Genomic DNA, 27,850 nt, shown 5'->3' with positions numbered 1-27,850 from the left:
GCGGTGGAAAGAACCCAATTGCAGGCCGGCAATGAAGGGGTTAACAAAATATATTTATTTATAAATACCAAAAAAACAAAACAAAAACCCACGATGGGGCAAACCAACAAAAACTAGATAAAAAACTGACAGGACAAATATAACTGAGACAGAGTAAAAGAACAACACTATAGAAACGCAAACTCACAGACTTACACAGGCTTGACATTGACTTTGACTTTGACTAGGGATTTAGACAGGAACACAATACACGGTACAAACGCAATCCACGAACACAAGACAATGAAACATGAGGGCTATTTAAAGGAAAGACAAACGAAGGATAATTAACGAGGGCAGGTGGGGAACATTAGACACGGGAGGAAAGCAATACATGAGACGAGAGGGGCGGGGCCAATGACAAGACACGAGAAAACACATGAGAAGTAAAAACAAACAACTCATGGTTTTCTCACATAAAACCTAAGGGCTCTGTCCCGATCCTGCCACACGACTAGGAATTCATAAACAAGAAGGTAGGACCGTGACAGAAGCAGAGGTAAAAAACAGTAAAGTTTTACATTAGATAATTATCTAATCTAAACAAAATATTAGAAAAGTAAAGAGAACAGATGTGTTGTTTTTTGTGGATTCAAACACATTTTCATTTTGAAGTCCTTCACCTTCATTGACCAATAAAATTATTTTAATATCATTTTAATATCGGCTTCCTTGATTTTAATTCTGTATTGTGCTAATTGATGAAACATTGCACACACACAAAAACAAAACTGAAAGACGTTCATGGGAAGCTGAAAAACTTGAAATACAAAATCGCATGATGTTATCTATTGTTTTCTAAAGTTAAACTGAATCAAGTTCTCATTTTAAACCGTCACATTTTTGTGTGACTACAGGTGTAATTTAAAAGGAGATAATGCTGTTAATAATTAACTACTGGTCACATCAAAATTATTTTAGTGGAGGAGAACATTTTAATAGGAAAGATTCTGCGGTTTGTACACAAAGTGGATACCAATTGTAAAGTGAACATTTTAACAGTGGATAGTTCATCCAAAAATTAAAATTATGTCACTATTGGGTGTTATTATAAACCCGTATGATATGTTCTTTTCCCATAAAACACAAAAGTAGACATTGGGCAAGATAGAATGATAGCTGCAGTCACCATTCACCTTCATTTGTTTAAAAATATGAGTTATAATAGAAGACTTAAAAATAAAAGATTTACTTCTGGTTGGACAAATTGAACTAAATTTTACTTGTACTGTACTTTTAAAAATATAAGAATACTTTCAAACCGAAAAACGTGATTATGGTTTCATAAATCATTTTATTATTTTTCTTGATTAAAAAGGCACAGTAGCCTACATACACAATTCTATAGGATAAATGGTCTAGGACAGGAAAGTGTAACAGTACACAAAATAAGCCAATTTTACGATTAAATCTCATGAGAAAGTACTGAGAAGTAAGTACATTTAGTATATTTAAGTATATTTTGGTCACGTAGTTGTAACTCAGAATGTAATTAAAACAAAAAATGTCTCATCTCTATTGATGCAGACGGTCTTGCAGAACAAAGATGTAGACCAAATACAACACAAGAATGATGATGCCGATGATGAGAGCAGCATGGTTATAGTTGCGTGCCTTTCTGGAGCTTTTCTCTGCCAACTGGTGTTGTCCAGACATATTAGCAGTTCGAGTCTGAGTGTAAAAAGTGAGTGTAAAGCATGATCTAATTTCTGAAATTCAGACTGAAGAAATTAAAATGGTGTAAATTACAAGTTTACTTACAGTGACGGAGTTAACCAGTGCAGCAATGCCCAGAGGTAAACAGCAGCACAATAGGGTAAAGATGGAGTAACACATGTAATCCGGCATTGGACGGGCCAGTGGAGTCGGGCTCACATAAACCATCGGCTGTACAGTGACCGGAACCTGTCCTGGATAAGACACTTGGCTGTACTGGGCCTGAGAAATTAGCTGGCCACCTTGAGCGTATTGTTGGGGTGCATATTGAGGAGGTGATGACTTACTGGGATCCATTATTCTGCTGGATTTTGTAATGCCCTTTTCTTGCACCCTTTTGCTTTCTGTTCTTTTGTGTCCTCGCTGTCCTCTGGTTCAGGCTTTTCTGTCTCAGACTTTCGCACCATACAGCGATGTCTACATTGGAGGGAGGCGAATGGGAGGAGTGTAGCTCGTAGGGGAGGAGTAACATGAAATTTGGTTACAATACCAAAGAAACAATTAGATGTATTAACATAAAAACTGTGATCTATGGTTACTGTTTAAAATGTGTTCAGCATATCATTAAATGGGAGTCAAAGTACAGCAATTGAGTAATACTAAACACACATTTAAATGAATGTAAGCATTGCAAATGTACAGTAAAAAGTTAAAATACTGCAAAGTTCAAAATAAGGAAGCTCTGGAATCACAGGAACGTTATTGAACATTAGTTAATGGCCACTGAAGTTCAAGGGTGAAAGGAAAAGGGAGACTGGGTTGGGTGGACAAATAAATGAAGAGAAACTGAAGTGTAGTAGATATTTGCAACAACAGTGCAGGTGAATCTTAGTGACACCATTGTGTCCCCTGTGCTGTGTGCCACCAAATGTGTGTCACCAAATGTTCCCACAATGATTGAAAAAGTCTTAACCACTTACATTGAGGGGATTCAAATGATGTTTATTTGTAAATGTAAAATTGCTAAATGTTTTCTGTTATGGTTAGGTTTAGTGATAGGGTTAGGGCATACAGTCTGTATAGAAGAAAAATCATTACGTCTATGGAAAGTCCCCAAAATGTGTGCACTTTTGTAATGTTTGAAAATGTGGTTGCTGCAAATGTCATACTCTCAACCTGAATTTACCTAATAAGAGAAAAACGTTATCCACATTACGCAAACTCAAATCATAACTTATTCCTTAAATCAGCGTAAAACTTTACATGAACTGTAAGCTTATCACTCCAGTCTTATTGGTTGGTTGGAAAGTTTTCCCAGAGTAGGCTAAATAACGAAATTGACCCAATAACATCACTTGGCAAAACCAGGAAAGCTTGTCCTCAATTGCTAAAATAGTATGTAAAAATATCCAATCTGGTGGGCCCCCTTAGGACGTAACTTTCACCTCTCATCTGACTTTCACACAGCTTTGATCTAACTGGATGGCTTCTACATCATTTCTGGTAAGTAAAGAACAGAGATTTTTTACTGAGGCTCTGGGAACAAAAGTCAAGTTTACAAGATAAACACACAGGAATGCGACATGTGACTTTGAACCTTTCTGACAAATCCATCATCATGTCAAACAGCCACGTTGATCTTTCACTGAGGCAGAAAAAGCACAGGTATGTGGTCTTCAAAATCTACTCAAAACTTATTTGTGACTGTTTTGAGTATCTGAATTTAGTGCATGAGAAACGCAGTGGGTCAACTTGGGTTGAGTCTTAGAAAGAAAAAAGGCTAGAACAATTATGCTACATAATAACCAACTTCATTTTCAGTGGCTCAGAGTTTTAATAGAAAATTAAAAGTCAGGAACAAAATCCACATAGATACAGTACCTTTGTGGTAAACAAGCCATATCAGAAGAAACAGTTCACCAATGTAAAGTTTAAAAGTGTCAAAACTATAATCTAAGCAACAATAAGCAGATTTAAAATAATAACCAAAACGTGTGTTCACCTTTGAACCATTTGTGTACAATTATAATATTAATCAATTTACTGCTGTCCTACTGCAATAATTATGGATAATGGTGAGACTTATTAGATAGTTCAACGCCAACAATGATGCAGACGGTAATGGTTGCGAGGCCGATACCAAGAGCGATATTGTTTAGGATGTAAGCCATTCTGGAATTATTCACTGCCATTTCTCTGTCTCCGGACATGACAGCTTCGCGAGTCTGGAAAGCAAATGGAAAATAACACTTCTGTTTTTAAAAATACTCATTCTGAAGAAAGCACGTTTAAAGTCTTGACATTTTTGGCAGCACAGGTATACTGTAACCTGTGTTACAGTATCACACAGGCTGATAAAATGTTTATATCTGCTTGAAGTCAACCTCTAAATGTACATCACATAAATGCCCTTGGCATATGGTTTTATCAAGTTTGAGCTAGAAACCTATACAATTGTGTTAAATGAAAGTGATTTGTTCAAGTTAAGTGAACAGCATCAAAAAATCATTTTTTTGAGTGCAAAGTGCACTTAAGTTATATATTGATGTTCTACCATGCAGTCAAGTTACAGGAATCATCACATTGTGAGGAATTAATCCAAACAAGTTTTTCCTGTTTCCAATGCTTTCCTTTTGGCCTAAGCAGATAAATATCCAGTTTATGTTAACGTAAGTTTAGTGAGTGAATGCATCTTATGTGTATAACACACTGAAACATCGTGAAAAAGGTAACAGAGATTTATACTGTATATACTTACAGTGCAGGAGTAAACAAGTGCAGCAATGCCCAGAGGTAAACAGCAGAACAGCATGGTAAAGATGGAGTAACCCAGGAAATCCGGCGGTGCACTGACCAGTTGAACAGATGCCACGTAAACCGCCGGCTGGACGGTGACGGCCGGACATCCTGGATAAGGCTCTTGGTTGCATGGGCCCAATGCAGCTCCATATTGATGACCCTGATACCCAGAAGTGCTGGGATAGTTTCCTGGCGGAGGGTATCCAGCATATGGGTACTGAGTGGGCTCCTGGTACGGTGGTGGTCCGGCAGGCTGTATCAACCTTGATTTCTCAAATGAATCCGCCATAATGTCTTCAGATTGTCTGTCAAGACTTCAGGTGCTTTTCTTCAGTGCTCTGCAGAGACAACACACCTTGGAATCTGCCAAGGAAACAAGCTTTTCTCTGTTATGTACTTTGGCATTTTGTGGTCATGGAGAACGGTAAGCAGGGGAGGAGTGACAAAACATATTCTCTTCCTTTTGTTTAAAATTAGATCATTCTCTAAATGCAGGTGGATTTGATATCAAACATGATAAGTTCAATTTATGTTCATAATACACACATACTGTAGTAGAGGATTCAGCTGTCATCCAATGAGAAATGAGTAATGATCGATTCGACTGAATCGAAAGAAATACAGAGCTGAAATTCGCAACCCTGACGTGCAGACGAAACATCCAAACCTGTTCATCCGGTTGGCAAATTGTGCAAATTTTGTGTGCGTTGTGAGTGACGTTATATTCTCTATCTCACTTCTCCCTGTCCCTCAATATGTATTAACAGTGTTTATCTGCTGTTTAAAGTTTGTACACATTGAAGTTAGTTACTTGGAAGAAGCGAACGCAAACCAACTTAAACTATACATCAAACATATTGTAGCACCAGTTGGCCATTTTACATTTATAATTTTACAGGAAAAAATATATTTTACGGTATATTTCTGTTTTTCCAGTTTCTGTTTTTTTACAGAATTTTTTTTACAGTGTGGGTTGGAGAAAAATACTCCTTCATAAAGCACCTACGACACTGCGGTTTTCCAGTCTTGCACTTTACCCCGAGTACTTACAAGAAACAAGAAAAAAAATGTGTGTCTGAGGTTAGTCGACAAAGCCACACGTTTGCTATCATTTCACCTACATTTCAATGAAAAATTACCTGTCTTGGGATCTCTGGATTGATTGTGTATAAATTCACTGAGGAAATTTCTTAACTTGTTTCTGCTGTGTACTTTATATATTGTTAGCCTGATTTGAAATGTAATTTACTCACCGTTACAACACAGTATTATATTCTTTCTTCTGTAACACAAAGTTACATTATGAATGCATAACTTCAGTAGCTTGGATTGGTTTCCCCCAAAGGTGGGCAGGGCAGTTTTTGGGGCAAAGATAAGATACAAGGATAAAATGAAACAGATAAAAACAGCTTCTCTCTAAAATCAAAAGTAACCTTACTCTCCATATGACATGGGCTGAAGGAGGGTTTACACCCTGACATTACATCATGATATTGGCAGGATTATTTTGATTGGCAGTCAGAATCCATCATGTGTAAAAAAATACTCAACTGTTTTTATCAATGGTTTACACGCAGAGCCAAAGAAATTTTGCATTCTGAAAGTCTACATGAAAAATGTGTATACGAATAACTACTTTATAAAAGCAATAAGCCCCATAACCTTAGTTTATGATGATTTTATTAAAGCTAACACCCCTTAGCTGTTATAAAATTATTGTAAACCATGGCTTATTGCTATAATAATATTGTGATTTTTCAAGCAACAACAAAAAAAGTGATAGATGTTTATAATTAAACGAACTTTTTTTAAAGGTTTTAACAATCTGGTCAAGATTTTATCCGATGAAGGGCCAAGAATAAACCGTTACTTTCAACTACACTCTTAAAAAAAAAAGGATGCTTGAAGGGTTCTTCACAGCGATGCTATAAGAGAACCATTTTTGGTTCCACAAAGAACCATTCAGTCATTCACTTCACTTTCTTACCTTATTATAATCTGAAGAACCCTTTTTTGCCACAATGAACCTTTTGTGAAACAGAAAGGTTCTTCAGATGTTAAAGATCCTTTATGGAACCAGTTAGACAAAAAAGGTTCTTCTTTGACATCATAAAGCACCTCTATTTTAAGAGTGTGTGGTATGTATAGAAGAACCACAGAAGACCGCCTCTTCCTTTAAGGCTAAATGTCATGACCTACTTTTGTGGCATCTTTCAAGAAAGTGGAGGACAACTGTTCACAGAAATGACCCACAACCGCACATATCTTAACTTGAGAAAATCTCTGCCCTGTGATACTTGCAGAGAGGTGAATAATATTACAGCAGACACACTGTGGGAGCCACCTTGTGGAATCAACATTTAAAGAGACGGTTCACAAAAATAAAATTATGTAATCGTTGAGGTATACCTGTTTCTTTGAAACAACAAAGGACACGTTAGGCAAAATATTAGAGAATGACAGCCGCAGTCACCATTCACTTTCATTTGTTAAAAAATAGTGAATGGTGACTGAAATTGTCAGTGACATTCAGTCCCAAGAATCATAAGATCAGTACTCTTACTTTTGACATTTATGTACATTCACAAGTAATTTTGTAGGAGTATTTTAACTCCTACAAAAAATTCAGTACAGGATAAGTACACCATTCTACTAAATATCTTTCTCTGTGTTCATCAGAACAAAGACATTTATACAGATTTGCAACAACTCGAGGGTGAATAAATGAAGACAGAATTTTTATTTCTGGGTGAACTGTTCCTTTAATATCAAATTGTCAATCAAGTTTCTACATATCATCTCACAGACTAATTCATACTTCTGTAAACACTTGACCATTACCATTTGTTTTTTATTTATAAGGACACAGTACATATATACAGAATTATTGGATAAATTACCTGGGACAGGGAAGATTAATTGTACACAATATAATAACCCAGCTACATGGCTATAGTACTTCATAATGTACTGACAACGTTTTTTGGTCACTTATATGTTTATAAATGAATAATTTCAATTAATTGACTGTAATTAAACTAAAACAACAAATGTCTATTTTAAATATCTGCTAAGTATTTTTTAAGTGAAGAATATAATTCCAGGCATGATCCAGTCAATTTTTGTAAACATATATGTATGTCTGGCACATAAATTTTAGCCTCAAAGTTACCATCATAACTTCAGCGACATTAAGCGTTTGACATTTAAAAGCAGAATATGAAATCATATTTTACATTTTGTAGTGTATTAACATTTGGAAATCCCTCACTATCTCTCTCTGTGGAAATCAATGCTTTTTAACAAAAACTGTCAAGACAATGATGATGATGTACACCACGATGAAGGCTAGGCCAATGCCGAGAGCTGTGTGGTTCAAGATGCGCGCCGTTCTGGAGTTTTTCTCTGCTGTTTGTTGTTGTCCAGACATGTTAGCATTTCGAGTCTGTGAAAAGTGAATGTGAAATATAATGTCAATCACTGATGTATTTTAGCACATGCCTCTGATCTCTACATAAATGATGAAGATTTGTTTTTGCGCAGAAAATCAGATTCTTAACCTCAAACCAAAGCGTGCAGCTTAGAAACGCTGATAGCACACATACACAGACGTTAATAGATTTTTTTAATTGTTTGCTCATCTGCAATACGTCTGTCAGATGTCATAGACATCTAGATGATGTCTGTAATATGTTTAGGAATGTATGTAATACTGCTTTTTTCTAAGACGTTTATCAGATGTTTTTACACAGCAGATGTTTTCCAGATCTCCAGATCTTTAGCAGACGTACCTGTGCTGGGAAAAGGGGTCATAAAAAGTTGAGTGCTACCAGTTATTCTCACTGGTAAAGGGCTAATAAAATTACTGTTTGAACTGTGTTTACAACCATGTTGTTTCAAAAGACACTAAAATTGAGTTTCATTTCTTATGAAACAAGACAAAGTTTGTCGAAATATTCTCTGTTTAAATGAATGCTAAACTGAAGCCCCTCCCCTTATCCTTACGTCACTGGTTTAAAACAGTAACAGATTAATAATATCGTACAAATTCATATGATTTAGCAACGTCATAAAAATAGTGACCAGTTCCCACCGTGAGAATGTGTTGCAACAGCTGCTAACTGATGTTGACCTGACTTGTAATGGAAATTCTGAAATGCAACACTCATTGTGGACCACTCCCTAACACAAACCTTTTGTTGTCATATAATGAAGTGTTAAATTATGTTTCACAATGAAACAAAAGAGAAATGTTATATAGTGGGCTTGTTTTGATCGCATTGGTAAGTTAACATATTCATGAATCACTTTCCTTTCAGAACCATCTGCCTTAGAGGAATAGTTCACCCAAAAATGGGGACCATTTCGTGTATACCAACTGCACTTCACCTGTCAATGAACTTTCATACTGTTTTCATTTATGCACTAAAAATATGAGCGAGAAAAAGGAAAAAAATAATGTTATGTTCTATGTACATTTTTATTTGTATTCATTGTATTGTTGCATCGATAACTATGAATTAGCAGGAGAAAAATAGCAACTTACATACATCTAGAAATGAACAACAAACATGAATATACTCTTTGTTGAGCAGAGTATAATGTGGTACTCTTTTCATTATCAACAGGAAATCTTTTTTTTTTCAGAAACAGAATCAGTCTGTCATGAATAGTCAGTAATTTACATGGAGTGCTTCTGTGTTCTTGAGAAATTAATCTTACAAATAAACATAAACTTCTTGTGCTGACAATTTTTCTAGCATTTTTTCCAACCCTTCACTGTAAAAATTGATTTGTTATGTCATCTTAAAAAATTAAGCTATTAAGTTACTACCTTAGCTCAAATTTAATTTTGAGTTAATTCAACGTAAAAAAAAGATGAGTTATTACATGTATTTGACGCAAAATTTTTATGTTAACTAATATTTTTAAATTGAATTTACTAAAAAGTTTAAACCAGCCGGGTAATTTAATTTTTAAATTAAAACAACAAATTATTTTTAGAGTGTTGCGATTCACTTTTTACTTTTACACATATATTTGAAACATAAACCACAGTAAAACATTCCTCATTCTTTAAAGTTAATTATGTATGTATTTTCTTTGTTTAATCTCTGTTCTCAATTCCATAACATTGACAAGCCTGAACATGACATGTCCTGAAAAGTTTAAACCCAGAAGAATGTTATTAAAAGACTTTTCTTCTTTTCAAGACTGAATACATGAACAAAGTGTAAATTATTAATACTTACAAAGATGGAGTAAATCAGAGCAGCAATCCCCAGAGGAAAACAGCAGCACAGCAGGGTAAAGATGGAGTAACCCAAGTAATCCGGCAGTGGCTTGGCCAGTGGAGCCGGGGTCACGTAAACCATCGGCTGTACAGTGATCGGTGGCTGTCCCGGATAATGCCCTTCTCCATACTGGGCCAGAGGAACTGGTTGGCCTGGATATCCAGAGGGGCTGGGATAGATCCCTGGTTGAGGATATCCAGCATTAGGGTATCCTGGCTGGTCCTGGTACGGTGGTGGAAGAGGCTGCAGAATGCCTGACTTCTCCGATGACTTACTGGGATCCATTTTCCTGCTGGACTCTATTTCTTGCTCGTGTTCTGTTAAAATGGCTCTTCTTCCTTTGCCACATATGCTAAAGTTTACTTTGTAAATGGGAGGAGATCTGTAACTTCAAGAGGAGGAGTAATAATTCAGCATTGCTGTCCAGTAACATACTACTGAAAGCACCATTACAGGTATTAAGAAAACAGAGAGGCAGTGACACCCATATTGATCTTTCACTGAGACAGAAAAATGTAGAGGTGGTCTTTCTATATCAGTCTATTCAAATCATACTTAATGCATGAAAGGTTGAGCTGTCATCTATCAAAGCAGACAGGCAGGTAATCCAAAAACTGGAATTACTGGATTTAGCACATGAGAAATATAATAGGTTGAAGTCAGAGAGAGAAATAGCTAAATGAACAATATATTTATGTTGCATATCACAAGGAAAATGAATTATAAAATGTTAATGTCTGTCAAGCACACACTGTAAAACTTTGCTGTAGTTTTGCAGCAGGCTCGCCAGTAATTTACTGTAGATTTAACTACTTTCCTATTAGTACTGTTTTTAATTTGAGTTAAACTTTACTTTAACCAAAATTAAAACACTTTGACTTTTGAGATTCAAAATGAACAATAAGAGACTGGCATTAGCACAGCAACACTGCAAAAAATGACATTCTTCCTGAGCATTTTGTCTTGTTTTTTAGTAAAAATATTTGAAACTTCTTAAATTATGACACATTTACATAACAAGAAAAGTGACCATGAAAGAAAATGTAAGAAATAGGTAAGTTTATATTTTAAACAAAACTGTAAATTAAATCTACAGTAAGTTACTGGCAAACCTGCTGCAAAACTACAGCAAAGTTTTACAGTAGGGCCTACACATACACACTGAAGGGTTTTAAATTGTTGACACTGTCAGTAGGTCAGCAAGCACAGCACTCCAGAGCTGTTGAAAAACAGAATTGCGACACACTTTGATCTCGCCACCTCGTGGTCACGTGGTTCATGGAGCTCTCAATAGTTCTGTCGGCCTGCATCTAAAATCGGCTACAAACATTCTATATAGTACGCGAGAATCAGTATGAGTCATGAATAGTATGTCAGAAACCTCAGTATGCAAAAAAACAAGTATATAATATAATACAGGGAGATACAATTTTCATTTAATGAGCAGTCTCCATAGAAAATCATTCAACCACACACACAAAAGCCACTTTTATTTAGGAAAACAATATTAATCTTCAAAAACATCCTATTAATAAAATACTAGTTTGACAAAGATGTATTTTATGAACTTATTGGTGAATGTATTTGGGAAACACTGAAATGAATGGGCTCAAGCGCAATGTTTGGAACTATAGAGCTCTCCATGACATGAGGTACCTCCGAGAGGAGTGTGGTTGAGGATGATTGCCATTCTAGAGTTTTTCTCCACTAATTGTGGTTGCCCGGACACATCCAGGAAACTTTTCGGGTCTGTGAAAGCAAATGTAAAACATTCAATCACTTCTGTTTTTGAGTACTACATACACTTTGCTGGGCCGGATAGCCAGAAAGACAGGGAGAGACCTCTGATATCCAGCATTTGGGCATGCTGGTTGGTCCTGGAGTGATGTTGGAGCAATGCTTGACTTCTCTGATGACATACTGCGATCCATTTTTCTGCTGAACTCTATTCCTTATGGAGGACAAAAAATGAAATGAATTAATAAAATACATGCATAAATAAATAAATGAATAAATAAATACATGCATAAATGAAATTAACACATTCATACATGAAATGTATTCATTTATTTATTTATGTATTTATTTGTTAATTTATTTCTGCATTTAAACACACATTTATTTATTCATTTATTCTCTAGCCATTTTTCATCCTCCATAGTTCCTTGCTTGTGTTCTGCAAAAAAGGCTTTTCTTCACAGACCTTTGAGTCGGGTGATGTTTACTTTGGTAGAAGGCAAACGGGAGAAATGCTGTAACTTGCAGGGGAGGAGCATAAAATTCACTTTCATTTGTTTAAATATACAATAATAGTGAAGCTGAAGCTGTCAATGACTAGCAATCTGTCACACTATTGGAAAAAAGGTAGAAAAAATTGACACTGGGACTGTGTACCCTTTAAAAGAAAGCATGTAATATGTTTAGGCACAGCTATGTATTCATAAGTCCCTTTGAGGTACAAATATGCAGTCTTTAGGTTCAAACGTATACTTTTTGAAAGGGTACCAACCCAGTGACAGCTTTTGTACATGTTTACTAAATATATAGGATTAGTACACCACATTCAACACTGGAATTAATGCGGTTAAAACTCACTTTATTGTGAAAGAGAACTCTAACACAGTTACATGTGATCTCTATTCAATGCTTTTAAACAGACAGAACATTTGTCTCTCAACACTTGACCAGTACCTGATGCTTTTTTCAAATTTTCATTAAAGAACGCAATACGTGAAGAATTTTAGGATAAATGATCTAGGAAGGGAGAGAATAACCATACACAGAAAAATAAGCCAGCTATAGCTCATGAGAATTTTACTGAGGAAAAACATTTTGTATACAATTTGGTCACGTAGAAGTTTAATTCAATTTGAAATGAAAACAACAAATGACACACACTGAGGGTGTGATTTAACCACACATTTATCCTGAAGCATACACTCTGTTTAAAACAATAAACATTTAAAGCATTTTTAAATTAAGTAAACGAAAGACAGTCAATTTTTGTCAACAGTAAATGCATGGCACCGCTCTCTCATCTCATGGCGACCAACGCCGCGCATATAAAGTCACAATGAGGATGATGTACACCACAATGAAGATGAGGCCAATGACAAGAGCAGCGATATTGAGGTTGCGCGCCGTTCTGGAGTATTTCTCTGCTATTTCATGTTGTCCGGACTCCCTAGCATTTCGAGCCTGTGAAAAGCAAGTGTAAAAAAAAACTACGTCAAACATGCACCCAGACAAAAGTTGTAAAAAGTTGAGTGTTAAAGTGTATTTCCACTGGTAGTAAGAAAACGATGGCATTCAAAACATACTGAAATTGAGTTTGGTTGCTTACGAATTCAAACAAAGTGGAAATATGATCCATGTTTAAATGAATGCTGGTAGTTAATAAATGATAAACAGGATATTATGTTACCGACCCTCTATGGATGTTTACAACACACCTTTGACTAAACAGCTGCTTAGTGATGCTTCTGGGAAACAACAAGTGCATGTTCCCTAACAAAACCTATTTGTTGTCATATAAAGAAATATAAACTAACTTATATTTCACCTTGAAAAGAGAAATGTTTTACTGTCTTTGACTTGTTTTTATCACACACCTTCCTGACTAACGTTCCTTTCTGAATCAACGGACACCATATGCACTTTCACGCTGCTTTCTCATTTATGCACTAAAAATCTGAGCTAGACAGATGTATTTTTCAAATATTAAAAACGTTTAGTAGAATTGACAATAATGTTAGGTTATACATTCAAATGTGTTAATGGAGCTTAAACTAATAAGCAAAACCTTTATTAATTTGGGTTAACACTCTTTTTGTACATTTTTTTTTTTTGCGTTGTTGTATCGGAACAATGAAAAACAAGACGAAATGGCAACTAATACTTAAAAAACAAATAATAACCAGATTAATACAGTATATACTTTTTGTTGGGCCACACCTTTGTTAACGGTAAACAATTAAGTTTTTTCCCGGAACCAAAACTGGTTTGTAGCCAGCTATTTAAATTCATTGCTTCCTCATCTGTATGTACCTCTGAAGAAATTAATCTAACAAATGAAAATTAAATAATTTAATTATAAATAAATAAATCTCCTTGTGCTGACATTTTTGTAGGAGCTACACAAATTGTTCCACCTTCTGTAATTCATATATTTTTACATATTTGATTCATGATGCTTCATTATTTAAATTAAATTATTTTATTCGTCTGATCACTTAATCCCATAAAATTGACAATCCCCATTGTCTTGAAGGTTTGTGGAAATTTTTGTAATAACTGTTGCACTTACACTTGTACATCACCATTTACAAACATGTAATTTGAAGTTTTCCAATTTCTACAACTGAATAAATGTAAACTACAAATACTTACAAAGATGGAGTAAATCAGAGCAGCAATCCCCAGAGGAAAACAACAGCACAGCAGGGTAAAGATGGAGTAACCCAGATAATCCGACAATGGATTGGCCAGTGGAGTCGGGGTCACATAAACCATCGGCTGTACAGTGATCGGTGGCTGTCCTGGATAAGGCCCTTGTACATACTGGACCGGGGGAATTGGTTGGCCAGGATAGACAGGAGGGCTGGGATAGCTCCCCGGTGGAGGATATGCAGAATTGGGGTGTCCTGGCTGGTCCGGGTATGGTGGTTGAACAGGCTGTGTGATGCCTGACTTCTCTGATTTACTGGGATCCATTTTCCTGCTGGACTCTATTTCTTGCTTGTGTTCTGTAAAAAAACGGCTCTTCTGTCCTCTGGTTCAGGCTTTTTCATTTAACGCCGTTTGAGAGGACATGGGAGGAGAGATGCAATTTTTAAGGGAGGAGTAACAGGAAGCATTGATATCCAGTATAACACTACTGGAAGTACCATTACAGGTATTAACAGAAAGAGAGAGAAAGTGACACCCATGTTAATCTTTCCCCAAAACGGAAATACGTGGGTGGTCTTTCTCAATCTATTCAAATTATATTAAGGACATGTTGAGCTGTCATCTAGCAAAGGCGGACAGGCAGGTAACCTTAAAAGAGGAATGACTGGAATTCATGCATGAGACGTAAGGGCATGTTTAACTGAAGACATTAATTCATGAGTATATCAGTGACCTCTGCACTGCGCTTGCCTACCAATACTCTCAGTATCGTATTCAATAAGCTTTAAAGGTGCTATGTGTAATATTAAGCAGGATCTATTGACAGAATGCAATATAATATACATAACTATATCTTCAGAGGTGTATAAAGACCTCACATAGTGAAGCGTTATGTTTTTATTACCTAAAAAGTTAAGCTTCAGCAAAAGACTTTAGTTACACCAAGCACTTACATTCCAAAGCATTCAAAAGCAGAATATCAAAAGTGTTGATAAAATTGTGTATAAAGCCATGTTTTATATTGTATATTAAACCCTTATTTGTGCATCCTCGTTTCCTTTCCTCGCGTCTTAGCTCCCCCCTTTAGAAGGACGTATACAGTCATAATGACAACAATGATGTATTTCACATTAAAGGCATAGTTCACCCAAAAATGAGAATGCTGTCATGAATTACTCATCCTCAAGTTGTTCTGTTAAACACAAAGAAAGATAGAAGAATGTTGGCAACTGAGATTTCTGGCAACCATTGACTACCATTAAATTGGTGTCCCAGAACTGTTTGTTTTCCTAAATTCTTCAAAATATCTTCTTTTGTGTTCAACAGAACAAAACAAATATAGAAAAAATCTTTCTACTATGGTAGTCAGTGATGTCCCAGAAATCTCAATTGCTAACATTCTTCCAAATATCTTTCAAGTTCAACCAAACAAGTAAATGTATACAAGTTGTGGGTGAGTAATTCATGACAGATGTTAAATTTTTGGGTGAATGACAGTGACGCACATAATCGTTGGGTGCAGCGGTCTGTGTGCTTGATCGTAAAACATTTTTTTCTGGCAACAGAACCAGTTTGACCTATATGATTAGTCATTTTACATTAAATGCTTCCTTATCTGTAAGTTTCCCTGAAGAAATTAATCTACCAAGGGAATATTGAAAAACGTGTTCTCATATTTTTGTAGGAACTGCTTAGCAGTAGTATTTCACTTTTTAATCTATTTCATATACATATTTGAAAGTGAACCCATGATAAAATGTGTGCGATTATTTCATGTTTTCTGATGTTGTAAATTAGAATAGCGACAAGATTATTGACACTTCAGTACTTTGTGCAAATAACCAGCCGCCAAGCGAGCGTGTCTCTCACACCTAAATGATCAAACACAAGATAACTAGAGCTCAAGACAGAAAGGAGATCCAGCTGAGGTGTTGGGAATGGACAGGACAGTTTACATAAGGCACCAGAAGCCTTTATCTCTATTCAACACCTGAACATGGCATGCATTTAGCCATTCTCAGATTTACCTTTACATTTATAAAGCTGGACGTGAAAGCTATAAAGTTAATCAGCATGGAGATAACTCAGGGTAGTCCTGCTGTGATAGTGATGTTGCAACATTCCCGATTTCTTTGAGTCAGATAGAGTCATTCAAAGACTACTGGATTCCCGTTTTGTGTTGGAATGTTCTTTCCATGGCACCGTTTTGCTTGCGCTCTGCATTAGAGGAAATTTGCTGACCTCTGGTTCAGCCTATTTCAATTAGACACAGTCAGGAAGCAAGTGGGAGGAGGGCTGTGAGTAATAAGAAGTAATAAGAAGTTCATGGGAAAGGTTCTGCAGTGACCAAACACAGTGGATGCCACTATTTAAAGAGACCGTTCACCCAAAAAATCAGTGTTGTTCTAAAGCTGTATGAATTTCTTTCTTCCGTAAAACACAAAAGGGGATGTTTAGCAGAATATTAGAAACTGACAGCTCAGTCAACATTAACTTCAAAATTTAGTAAATGTTGACTGAAGCATTTACAGTAGAGATGCACCGATTGCAATTTTCTTTGCCGATTCCGATTTTATTACAAGTGAAACCTGCCGATTCCGATTTTTGCCGATTCCGATTTTCTATCCACAAACTATAATTGACAGTATACTATGTTAACTTTTCTTCAATACACATTTTTTTTATTTTCATTGAATAAATGATTGAACATTACAATTTCCCCAAATTTCCATAAATGCAGTTCTCCAAGCTGCATTAAATTACAGAATCTTCTCTTTCCCAAACAACTCTTAAATTGAAGAACTCTGTGACTGAAAAGAAGTACAAATAATAAAATATAACTTAACATGTCACTTAATTTACCTTTTTCATTTTTGTACTCATCTCACAAAAGTCTAAGATAACAATAAAATACTTCAACTTTATTCTTGTCTGTTTCTGTTTATGAAACTAACATTGCTTTATTTCATTTTTTCTGAAATGTAAAATAAATAGTCTTTATCTTGTGTCTGTAGTATTAAAAGAAGTGGGTTGATTTTTGCTGCAACTTCAATAAAAAAGTTACAAATCTTATGAGTGAATTCTACTCTTAAGATGTATATGTATTTGCATTTTTTTGTGTTAGTAAAGAACTCAATCAGATATATATCACATATATTGGTTGATTTATTCATTTTTTTATATTTTGGATTTTTAAAAACAAGTAGAAGTCGTGTTGAATGTCATTTTACCTAGGTGAAATGACCACAGTTTTAACGTAAGACAAGGAATCAGGTTGAATGGAATTTACGTTTGTTTTACACAGAGTGAACGACTTCAACATGAGTTTAGCATGATGCTAATAGCATCACTGTTAGCACACATACCCCGTGTAGACGGAGCAGTGAGAGATGAACTACAGTGCACCTTTTTGTCTGTACAGTACATGATGCGTGTGCACGCGCGTGCAGTCAGCGGATATGAGAGATGCGCGTCAGTCAGCAGAGACACACATGCGAGTATAAACGAGCCGTGAAAGACAGACTGTGCGCGCGCACGTTTACATGTTTACTTGCGGCTTTGAGTGTACTGACGACTGTGACGTTCTTGCCCACATCACGGGAAACAGAAGATCGGCTTGGAATCGGCGAGACGTGAGACTGACCGGCCGGTCACCGGTCGGGCCGATCATACGAAAAACCGGCCGATTCCGATCTCTTGCCGGTCAATCGGTGCACCTCTAATTTACAGGTCTGTCCACACACACAATGAAAAGACAAGTGTAAACAGAAAATCCAGCCTGCTATCATTATTCCTCCAGCCTGTTGAAAGTCTGTCAGAAAATTGAGTGTGGTGTAGATCACATAAAGAGTAAAATAAATTTTATTGTGTGGGAAACAAGAGATCGGATGAGATATCTGACTACAGAAGCCACTTGGTTTTAACAAAATGTAATGATCTGTTTGTAAACACTGTCATGTAAGTGAACAAAATATACAACACTATAGTGGTTTTGGGATATGCTGTAAGCATCACATATTGTGCCTTTAACATAAAAGAAATGCTGTTAAACGTAAAAGTCATTGTACTCTACAATCTTTATACAATGCTTGCGACAAACTTAAAAGCAGACAGAAAAATACTTGAAATTTAGCATGAAATGTTACAGAATTTTCAATTAAATTGTCTAGGATAGTGTAACAGACCATTAAATATGACATGAGGTTATATCTAACGAGAATGTACTGAGATCTGTAAATGCATGTATTTTGGTTACTTAAAGTCACTTAAATTGTATTATTTCATTAAAACAATAAATGTCTAATTTCATAATACATTTCCAATGAAGCATGCATTCTGTTAAAACACAATAAACATTTAAAGCATTTGTTTTTATTAAGTAATTAATAAAATGCTGAACATAACATATTGATTCATTGCTCGGTGGACCTTTATACGGCACTGCCCATTAAGCCTTTAAATCTGCATCAAAATATGAGCTACATAAAGCATTTTACATTTATAAGCAGAATAAATGTGATTACAAAACTCTATTTAAAACATTAATATGTCGTATAATAAAACCCTCACTATCTTCCTCTATGGAGATGTGTGCTGTTTGAAGTAAACGGTCATGACAATGATGTAGATGATGTACAACACAAAAATGGCGAGGCCGATACCGAGAGCGGTGTGGTTAAGGATGCGTGCCATCCTTGAGTTTTTCTCTGCTATTTCTTGTTGTCCGGACACATTTGCATTCCGAGTCTGTGAAAGCAAGTAAACATAATGTCAACCGCTGCTGTTTTTAAGCACTTTCCTATCACATGAAACCTCTCAAATGCTGATTAAAACTGACCTGTGTTTACATAACCATGGGTCTGAAATCGAGTTTGGTTGCTCATGAATCCAAACAACAAAATTCTCTGTTTAAATGAACTGCTAAGTGTTATTGCGAAATGATAAACAAGCTGTAATATTACACGGCTTTGACTGAACAGCTGCTTACTGATGCTGACGTCACTTCTGATGGAGGTTCTGGGAAACTATGGGTGTTGTATTACACCACTTCCTACCACAGACTGTTGGGAATTATGTCTCCACATTCCTTTCTAAAACTTTCGACTGATTTTGTGTCCACGATATGAAGAGTTTTTTTATTCAAAAATCATGTTGTTTTTTATTGTGCATTCCAAGTAATATTAATCAAACAGCAGTTGGGTTGTTTTGATAAAGGAATAATAACTCCAAAATAATATACAGCTAACTAATGCAATAAAATCATGATGACTTATTAAAAAATATTATCTTTTACATTTTCGTTCAAACGTCACGAATGTTCAAAATTCATGTTTTTATTGTGTTTTATTGTGTTAGTGAGCTGTATTTTTGGAGTTATTAATACTCAGTCAAAACAACCCAACTGCAGTCTGATTGATAATACTTGGAATGCACAATAAACAGTTATCAATTTTTGCAAATGAACTCTGCATGTGGACTTCATTTGTCAATATTAAACAGTCATAGTAATACGTTGTAAGGCAATACACTACAAATTGTTAAGATAATAATAAACAATAACCAGATTGTTTCTGAGAACAGAACCTGTTTGTTGTAAAAAGCCAGAAAATTAAATTTTGCTTCCTCATATGCATGTTCCTCTGGAAAAGGAACTTAATATATCAATATTCTTTGTGCATGTTTTGTTTTTCTTGTACACAAATTTATTTATTTGACCATCTGGGAATGTTTTAGAATAAACTTCCCCTGCAGTTTTAAGTACTCACTAGAGGTGGGCGGAATGGCCAAAAATCTATTTCAGGGAATGAGTCATTTTATTTCACGGTAACGATATATTTCATGAAAATATAATTCTATATTTTATACCTCATTTTTCTTAGATTGATTTAACTAATTTATTTATTACAGCTCATTTAAATGCTCACCATAGTTAAAATGTAGGCAAGTTATGAAAATGTACTAAAGATATCAAATTAAGTTCTGATAATCAGACATATTATTTATTCATATTTATCTTATGGCTATATCATATGTATACAGTAGGAAGATAGACAACATGTATAACAATAAAGTATGAATATGCACAAACAATGAGAGTACAGTATATGACTAGTGTTATAAACTGGTGTTCATGGGGTCTGTACTGTAGGTCTTTATCGCTCTTCACTCTCTATTAGATGAGCACTTTTAGTGTGCTGCGACTCTCTGTCTTTAGGTTTGTTTATTCTCGGGCTTGTTTTTGCACTGCGAGTCTCTGGTGACTCCTCACGCGTCTCCCAAAACTGGAGGTAGAAGCGCGTCACATCAAAACGCTCACGCGCTCGCGAGCATCATCGCGAATTTCAACGCAAGTTTCACCTTGGCTCGCCTGAAGTTAAACTTTATAAAACTATTTACAGCTTTTCAAAACAACCTGACTTCTGAAATACGTGTTGAGAATGAGCTTTTTTAAATGCTGGCGCAGATCCCTGCACGAGCACTGCGGGTGAGAGAGAACGCGCCGGACTGGAGCGGATCACTAAACTACAGACTGATAGAAGGTCAAAAGAATGTTTGATACGTTCATTTGTTACAGTTGGATTAATTCATTAGTTTTTTTCAGAATAGCGCCTAATTTGCAGAGAGCCGAGTTAACCACGCCTACTTATTTACATTGCGCAGAATACACGCAATAGAAAAATCTCTTACGGTTGACATTTTATTCCGCGGTAACGGAATATTCCGTCATTCCGCCCCGCCCCAGTACTCACTAGTAACTCTTGCAATTTACTCTTCACCTATTGGTCAGCCTTAGATGCTGAAATGGTGTTAAGAATGAAACAATAAATACATTTACCTACTGATCTGACATTTTCTCCACATGGCTCATATAAATCTGATATCTGGTCCATAACACTGATGCTCATTGTCATGTGAAAATCTGTTTACATTTCCATAATCCCTCATACACCACACCCATGCAATCCCATATCAACAACCATCGACTAAAACTTAATTATGATTATGCTTTTAAAAAGGTTACAAATGTAAGATTTTCTCATTCTTAAGACTAAATAAAAACAATTGAATTACTTATACTTACAAAGATGGAGTAAATCAGAGCAGCAATCCCCAGAGGAAAACAGCAGCACAGCAGGGTAAAGATAGAGTATCCCAAGTAATCGGGCAGTGGTTTGGCCAGTGGAGTTGGGGTCATGTAAACCGTCGGCTGTATAGTGATCGGTGGCTGTCCCGGATAAGGCGCATGTCCGTACTGGACCTGAGGAATCGGTTGGCCACCTGGAGCTTCGTATTGCATGGTCGGATAGCCAGAAGGGTTGGGATAGCTCCCCGGGGGAGGATATCCAGCGTTAGGGTACCCTTGTTGGTACGGTGGCGGCGCAGGCTGTGTAATGCCTGACTTCTCTGACGTATTCCAGTTGGTTGGAGGCTCATTTGGAGACTTATTGGGATCCATTTTTCTGCTGGCCTCTGTTCCTTGCTTGTGATCGGAAAACAATGGCTCTTCTTTCTGCTCTCTGGTTCAGGCTTTTTCTGCCACGGACCCACTCCACATATGGTTATGTCTATTTAGGTGGGAGGCAAATGGGAGGGGCGCTGCAGCTTGTAGGGGAGGAGTACAATTTCAGCATTTCCGTCCAGTAACACAATACAGTATACTGTAAGTATCATTACGGGTAATGCAAGAAAAAGTTGAAACATGTTGATTCTATAACTGAATGTACAGTACGTGATCTTTTAAATCACTCGAACTAAATAACAGAAACCCAATGGTGTACAATTGTGGCGTACAAATTGTTGCCATTGTCAGATTTAAAAGTCTATCAGCAAATAATCCGGTGCCAGCGAGCACGGCTCCCAGACCTACATGGTCACAGAGAGACAGTTTATCCCAACAACAAAAGAACTCTTTCACCACCCGGGAAATTCATCTAGTACAGAAAAGCTGTGGTCGAAATTGTACAGTGCACGCCGTGCTTAAAATAAAACAACGAGCATTCCAAGTCAAAGAATCTTTATCAGTATCTCAGTGACCTCTAGGGATGGGTACCGAGAACAGGTACTTTTTTGGACCGGTACATAACTGGGTCGATACCAGAGTATCGATAAGCTTCATGACAAACGATACTGATATCGATACTTGCGTTGTTTTATCTCTGTGTATTCGGGTGTTAAATGGCGAATTAGAGGCTGCTGCTGCTGCCTATCATTTTCCATCCCTGATTGATGTCCGAATTGCCGAAGTTTGCTCGACGTATGTGTTATATCTAGGACCATATGATTTCCGCGATGTATTTGTAATCTGCTTGTTTTGCGTGTTTATGAGTGAAAGAGTGGCATGGTTGCGCTTGTGGAGCTTTCAGCGTCAGCGTTTCACAACAAAGAAGCTTCCGTCAAACACCCCGTTTCGGCAAACCGTCAAAATAAAAGTCCTTTATTTGAAAACAAGTTATAACATTGTTTTTAATAATTCGGCCACAGAGTATATTTACTTACTTTAGTAAATTGAAGTAAATTTGCTAGTAAAATGCAGTGGTGTAAAGTATTGGAGTAAATGTACTTAGTTACTTTACTTAAGTATCTTTTTGGCTACTTTGTAGTTGTACTGAGTATTAAAGATATTAGCAACTTTTACTCTCTACTTAACTACATTTTTGAACAAGTATATGTACTCTTTACTCCACTACATTTGTAATGACTAATGCAGTTACACATTACATTTTGCATGACACCTATCTTATAATTAATATTGCCATTTACAGGGCAATGAAGGTACTACAATCTTGTGGATTTTGCCCTAACTTACAAAAACTTGTCAACATGGCTTCTTTATGTGAATATGAGTGCAGTATCAGGTAGATGTCAATCGCTGGTGGTTTATACACGGTTAGCCCTTACCCGCTATTTCTACAGTAATATATTGGCAACACTGTTGCCAGCTAGTTACTGTAGGTCACACATCTACAAAAGCTCTTATTTTTAAAACTAACTCTTCCTAAATGTGCTCTAAACATGTTTGCTCAAAATTTGACCATGTGGTGGGACTATTGCCATGAAGTGATGTAAACCAGTAAAAAGAATGTATAGTATTTCAATTTTCAAAAGTGCTCTCACACTATATAGACAAAATATTAACCTATAGAATGAGTCGGACACAGAGAAATGAACAATTCACATATGAATCTCAACAATGGTGACAATCAACTGAACAGCTTCATGCTGCAATGCATGCTGGGTACATAGTACAAAACTCATTCATGATTGTTTGTCACCATTGATGAGGTTTGTATGTCAAGTGTCTAACTGTGTCTCAATTGCAAAGAAAGATTTTCTGACAGAGATCTTTCCATTATAACATGTAATCACTTTACCAAACATATCTTAATAAATCTTAAATGCTATATTATTATTATTTAATGATTGAATTCTTTCAGATGTATCTTCAGTTACTAAGCAAACATAAAGTTGCGGTTCCTGTAAAGTCCCTTTCAGTGTTATTGTATAAGTGTACATTTTAAAGCTACAAGAAAGTCAAAGAGTCCAACCAAAGCAAACACTGATCGCCATAATGGTGACTTAAAACACAATTGAACCACTATGAACTCGAGTTCAATCTCAATAAGATCTTACACAGATGACAGAAATAAAGTGAAAGTGGTGTCTGTAATATGTGAAGATGTTATTGATGTTTGTGTTTAATTCTCCTCTGGTGAAATCTTGACAGATTTATTGTGTTCATCTGTTATTTACACGTGTTCATCTAAGACTGTGTGACTTAAGTGCGTTAATAGATTCTTTAATAATGTATCTTCAAACAGCCATTGCAGTAGTTTACTGTAAAACACCTACAGTAACTAGCTGGCAACAGTGTTGCCAATACAGTATATTACTGTAGAAATGGCAGGTAAGGGCTAACAGTGTATGTGAAATGAGGACATGACTGCAGCTGGCCATGAGGCCCAAACCAGCATGTCCAGTGCAAAAAGGCTTTGACTTTTTAATTCTACTTAACATTATTTTATTTATCTGTTATATTGAAGAGACCTTTTTGAAGGACTTTGGTTTACTTATGAGCACTTGAGCTTAAATGAGACTTAGGGTGTTTGTAATGACGTAGGTTATGGTGTCGACCATGATTTGTTGCAATTTTGAGGTGTTCAGTCTTATTATGATTTAAGAAAATAAATGCGATTTCTCACTTCACAAATCAACTGTTTCTAGTTTTTCACTGCTGTGTCTCTTAAGTGTTGAGGACTAGTGCTGCTTTGAGCCTACATTCAGTATGAGTAAAATACTCAAGTACTGTTAAAATCAGATACTCAAAGACTTTTACTCAAGTCGTTTTGGAATTGGTGACTTGTAACTTGTAATGGAGTCATTTTCACTGCACGGTATCTGTACTTTTACTTAAGTATGGTTTTCAGGTACTCTTTACACCTCTGGTAAAATGATAAAAAATAGTACATATAATAAAAAAAATATTACGTGCTTAAAAAATAGTACTTAAATTTATGTAGACCTATAACCAGAAAGGAAAAAAGAAATACGGTCTACCAGCCAAATAACCATAGTGATGTAAAGTAAATATGTTGAATTACATTATGATGTGCTTCTATGCACATGCTAAGTACAGTAAGTGGTATGCTAAGGAACACACACACGTTTTGTTATGTGGCATTTTCTGTTTGCTCAGAAGCATTTGTAAACTGCAGTTCTAAAGCTCAGCTGTAATAAAGAAACTTAAAATGTTTAACATCTTTTCACATCATGTGTTTTTTGCATCAAATTATAGAGCGTAGTATCAATAACAGTATTGATAAGTACCGGTATCGATAAGCAGTATCGATGTCGGTATCGATATCGATAAAATCTTAACGATACCCATCCCTAGTGACCTCTAGAACTGCGCTTGCCTACAGAGTGTTCTAGCAGTCTAAATAAACCTCATAGGAATTGTAACCAAGTGTGAGGTATGAATTGTGAAACGTACAAAAATGTTTCATAATTAGAAGAAAAAAACAGACGCCCTGGCCATAAACCTAACCATCACTGGAGTGAAAGCAGATTTACAAAAACATACAAGTGCATGGAGAAACTAAAACACTTCTTTTTCAAAGTTTTCAAGTTTATTTAAAACACAAATCAAATGGCATGAACTAAAACAATATCTTGAAACTCACAGCTTTCATTGATTTAAAACACAAGAATCTGTTTTAAAAGTGAACAATCATGCCAGTTTTACATTTAAAGGGAATAATAATGCCAGTCAGATGGGGTGGAGAAGGCCCCCAGAAAATAAATTAAACATGCAAAAAAAGAGACATTCCTCTTTGCTTGCATCTATGAATGTAAAGTTTGGAAAGTGTCATAACTATAATTCGAACAGATTTAAAGGCATAACACTAATACACAAAATCACATAAGCATTTGTATACAATGATAATCTTATTGCCGTCCAATCATGATCTTACAATTACACAATTACGGAAATGTGTTAATGAGCGTTGACATTGAAAACAATGACACAGATGATATACACGATAAGGCAGGTGAGGCCGATGCCAAGAGCGATACTGTTGAGCATGCGAGCCGTTCTGGAGTTGCTTTCTGCTACTTCCCTGTTTCCGGACACGATAGCTTCCCGAGTCTGGAAAAGCGAATGGGAAATAACATTTTGTTAACCACATCTGTTTTTCAGGTGTTTTGAAACAAGCATGTTTTTAAAATGTTGACATTTGTGGCAGTACGTAGGTAGTAGGTACACTGTAACCTGTATTTCACAGAAATAAAATGCTAAAAGTGATACAGCAGCTAATGGATAGTTCACTGCAAGACAAAACAATTGTCATCATTTATTCACCCTCGTGCGGTTCAAAACCTGTATGGGACTCTTTCTTCTGTGGAACCCAGAAGAAGATATTTTGAGAAATGTCTCAGTGGTTTTGTGTCCATACATTGGAAGTAAATGGGGGCTGATGTTTGTTTTAATTACCAATGTTCTTCAAAATATCTTTTGTGTTCTCAAGAATAAAGAAAGTCATACAAGTTTGGAATGAAGTAAATGATGAAATTTTCATTTCATTTTGGGGTGAAATATCCCTTTAAGATGACTAACGTTTCAAAACATTCCTGGACTTGGGAATTACGATAAACATTACAGGCCTGTTGCCTTATAAGGACTTTGCTTTTTCTGGCCATATGCCACATGACAGGGTCATAGATTTACATGATAGTTCGCACAATGTTGAACTTGAACTTCCTGCTGTGGGTTCATTCTCTTCTAAACCTTCAAATCATTTTCTGTACTTTATAAACAAAAAATATCCAACAAAATACAACAAAACTGCACGGGTTCATTTAATTTAGTTGCCAAGCCAACGTATAACCAACTTCATATGGGTTCAATTCCCAGGAAGACATACAGACTGACAAATGTTAATATACTTTTTTCATCTACAGAGCTGCATGGAAGGAACTCTTTCTCAATGACAGAAAGTCGCATCATTTACAGAAACAGAAGTTGTTTATTCTAAATAGGAATTAAATTGAGTTTACATTTGTTCCCCATTTACTAACCACTTCTGATAAAAACACACACTTCAAACTGGATTATGGAAAATGAGTTTTGCTCAGTTTTGCTCAAGATTATTCTAGTCTGCTTCTGGAAATCATAATGTATGGGCAGCGACTTACATATTTGAAATAAAAAACAAGCTAAAAATGCTCTTCATTTCCTTTTAAATGTAGCAACTCAACAACAAATCGAATGACTTGGCAGACCTCTTTCTACCTTAGTGAGATCATTAGTTTGTTTTAACATGACTATGTTCAAATGTTTCATTTATTCATCTGAATGTATCTCATTTGTATAACAAAATAAAAACAATTTGAAAAGGTAACAGATTGACATCTACTCACATAGATGGAGTAAACAAGTGCAGCGATGCCCAGAGGTAAACAGCAGCACAGCAAGGTAAAGACGGAGTAAACCAAGTAATCCGGCGGTGGATTGGTCAGTGGGACGGTGGTCAAGTAAACCACCGGTTGGACAGTGACGGGGGGTTGTCCTGGATAAGCCCCTTGGTTGTACGGGCCCACTGGAGCTCCATATTGCTGACCCTGATAACCGGAAGAGCTGGGGTAGCTGCCTGGCGGAGGGTATCCAGCATTAGGATACTGAAAGTGCTCCTGGTACGGTGGTGGTCCAGGCTGTAACAACTTTGAATTCTCAGACTTGTCCCTGTCCGCCATCGAGTTACTCTGAATCTTCAAAATGTCAGTCAAGACTTTGCTTGTTGATGTCTCGTGCTCTGCAGGATGACGCGGTTTTGTGTGCTCAAAGAGGAAGCAACTTTTCTCGGTTACGTACTTTGGCCTCTTGCAGTCACATAAAGAACGGTATGAAGCAAGCAAGAGGAGAGGAGGAGGAACAAAATTTACTTATTTTCAACATTTGTGTCTAGCATTCGATCATGTGGATTCAACTGACTTACATGTAATCAATTACCTACGTAGATGTTTTAGCTCTCCTCCAATCACACCACATTTACACAGCTTAGGGGTCAAAGGCCGGGTGAAACAGAGCACTTATGTAAACTGTGACTTCTTCAACTATTTTTTTTTCCAAAATTGCTTCAACTATGTTTTACAAGGAACACAAAATCAAAGTCAAA

General features: G+C 36.2%; 4 protein-coding genes across 4 annotated transcripts; all 4 read right to left on the bottom strand.

Annotated features, from left to right (window-relative positions):
- Nucleotides 1–35: 35 nt before the first annotated feature.
- Nucleotides 36–5,325, bottom strand: LOC130557854 (synapse differentiation-inducing gene protein 1-like). Its single transcript, XM_057339944.1, has 3 exons — nt 4,454–5,325; nt 1,801–3,920; nt 36–1,710 (listed from the first exon to the last, which is right to left on the bottom strand). Exons 1-2 carry the CDS (start codon nt 4,781–4,783, stop codon nt 3,759–3,761), a joined length of 492 nt encoding a protein of 163 aa, XP_057195927.1. The 5' UTR covers nt 4,784–5,325; the 3' UTR covers nt 36–1,710; nt 1,801–3,758.
- Nucleotides 5,326–10,659: 5,334 nt separating this feature from the next.
- LOC130557855 (dispanin subfamily A member 2b-like) lies at nt 10,660–17,908 on the bottom strand. The gene is made up of 3 exons (XM_057339946.1): nt 14,178–17,908; nt 11,631–12,986; nt 10,660–11,537 (listed from the first exon to the last, which is right to left on the bottom strand). Exons 1-2 carry the CDS (start codon nt 14,499–14,501, stop codon nt 12,828–12,830), a joined length of 483 nt encoding a protein of 160 aa, XP_057195929.1. The 5' UTR covers nt 14,502–17,908; the 3' UTR covers nt 10,660–11,537; nt 11,631–12,827.
- A 112-nt stretch (nt 17,909–18,020) lies between these two features.
- LOC130557853 (synapse differentiation-inducing gene protein 1-like) lies at nt 18,021–21,736 on the bottom strand. The gene is made up of 2 exons (XM_057339943.1): nt 21,259–21,736; nt 18,021–18,923 (listed from the first exon to the last, which is right to left on the bottom strand). The coding sequence occupies exons 1-2, from the start codon at nt 21,631–21,633 to the stop codon at nt 18,756–18,758; spliced, it is 543 nt and encodes a 180-aa protein (XP_057195926.1). The 5' UTR covers nt 21,634–21,736; the 3' UTR covers nt 18,021–18,755.
- A 3,545-nt stretch (nt 21,737–25,281) lies between these two features.
- On the bottom strand, nt 25,282–27,706 carry LOC130557415 (interferon-induced transmembrane protein 1-like). Its single transcript, XM_057339113.1, has 2 exons — nt 27,096–27,706; nt 25,282–25,824 (listed from the first exon to the last, which is right to left on the bottom strand). Exons 1-2 carry the CDS (start codon nt 27,426–27,428, stop codon nt 25,672–25,674), a joined length of 486 nt encoding a protein of 161 aa, XP_057195096.1. The 5' UTR covers nt 27,429–27,706; the 3' UTR covers nt 25,282–25,671.
- Nucleotides 27,707–27,850: the final 144 nt, after the last annotated feature.

This window comes from Triplophysa rosa, linkage group LG8, assembly GCF_024868665.1.
Source record: "Triplophysa rosa linkage group LG8, Trosa_1v2, whole genome shotgun sequence".
NCBI classification, from domain to species: Eukaryota; Metazoa; Chordata; class Actinopteri; order Cypriniformes; family Nemacheilidae; genus Triplophysa; species Triplophysa rosa.
Note: the sequence above shows the minus strand (reverse complement) of the source record. Positions and strands in the feature narration are given on the sequence as shown.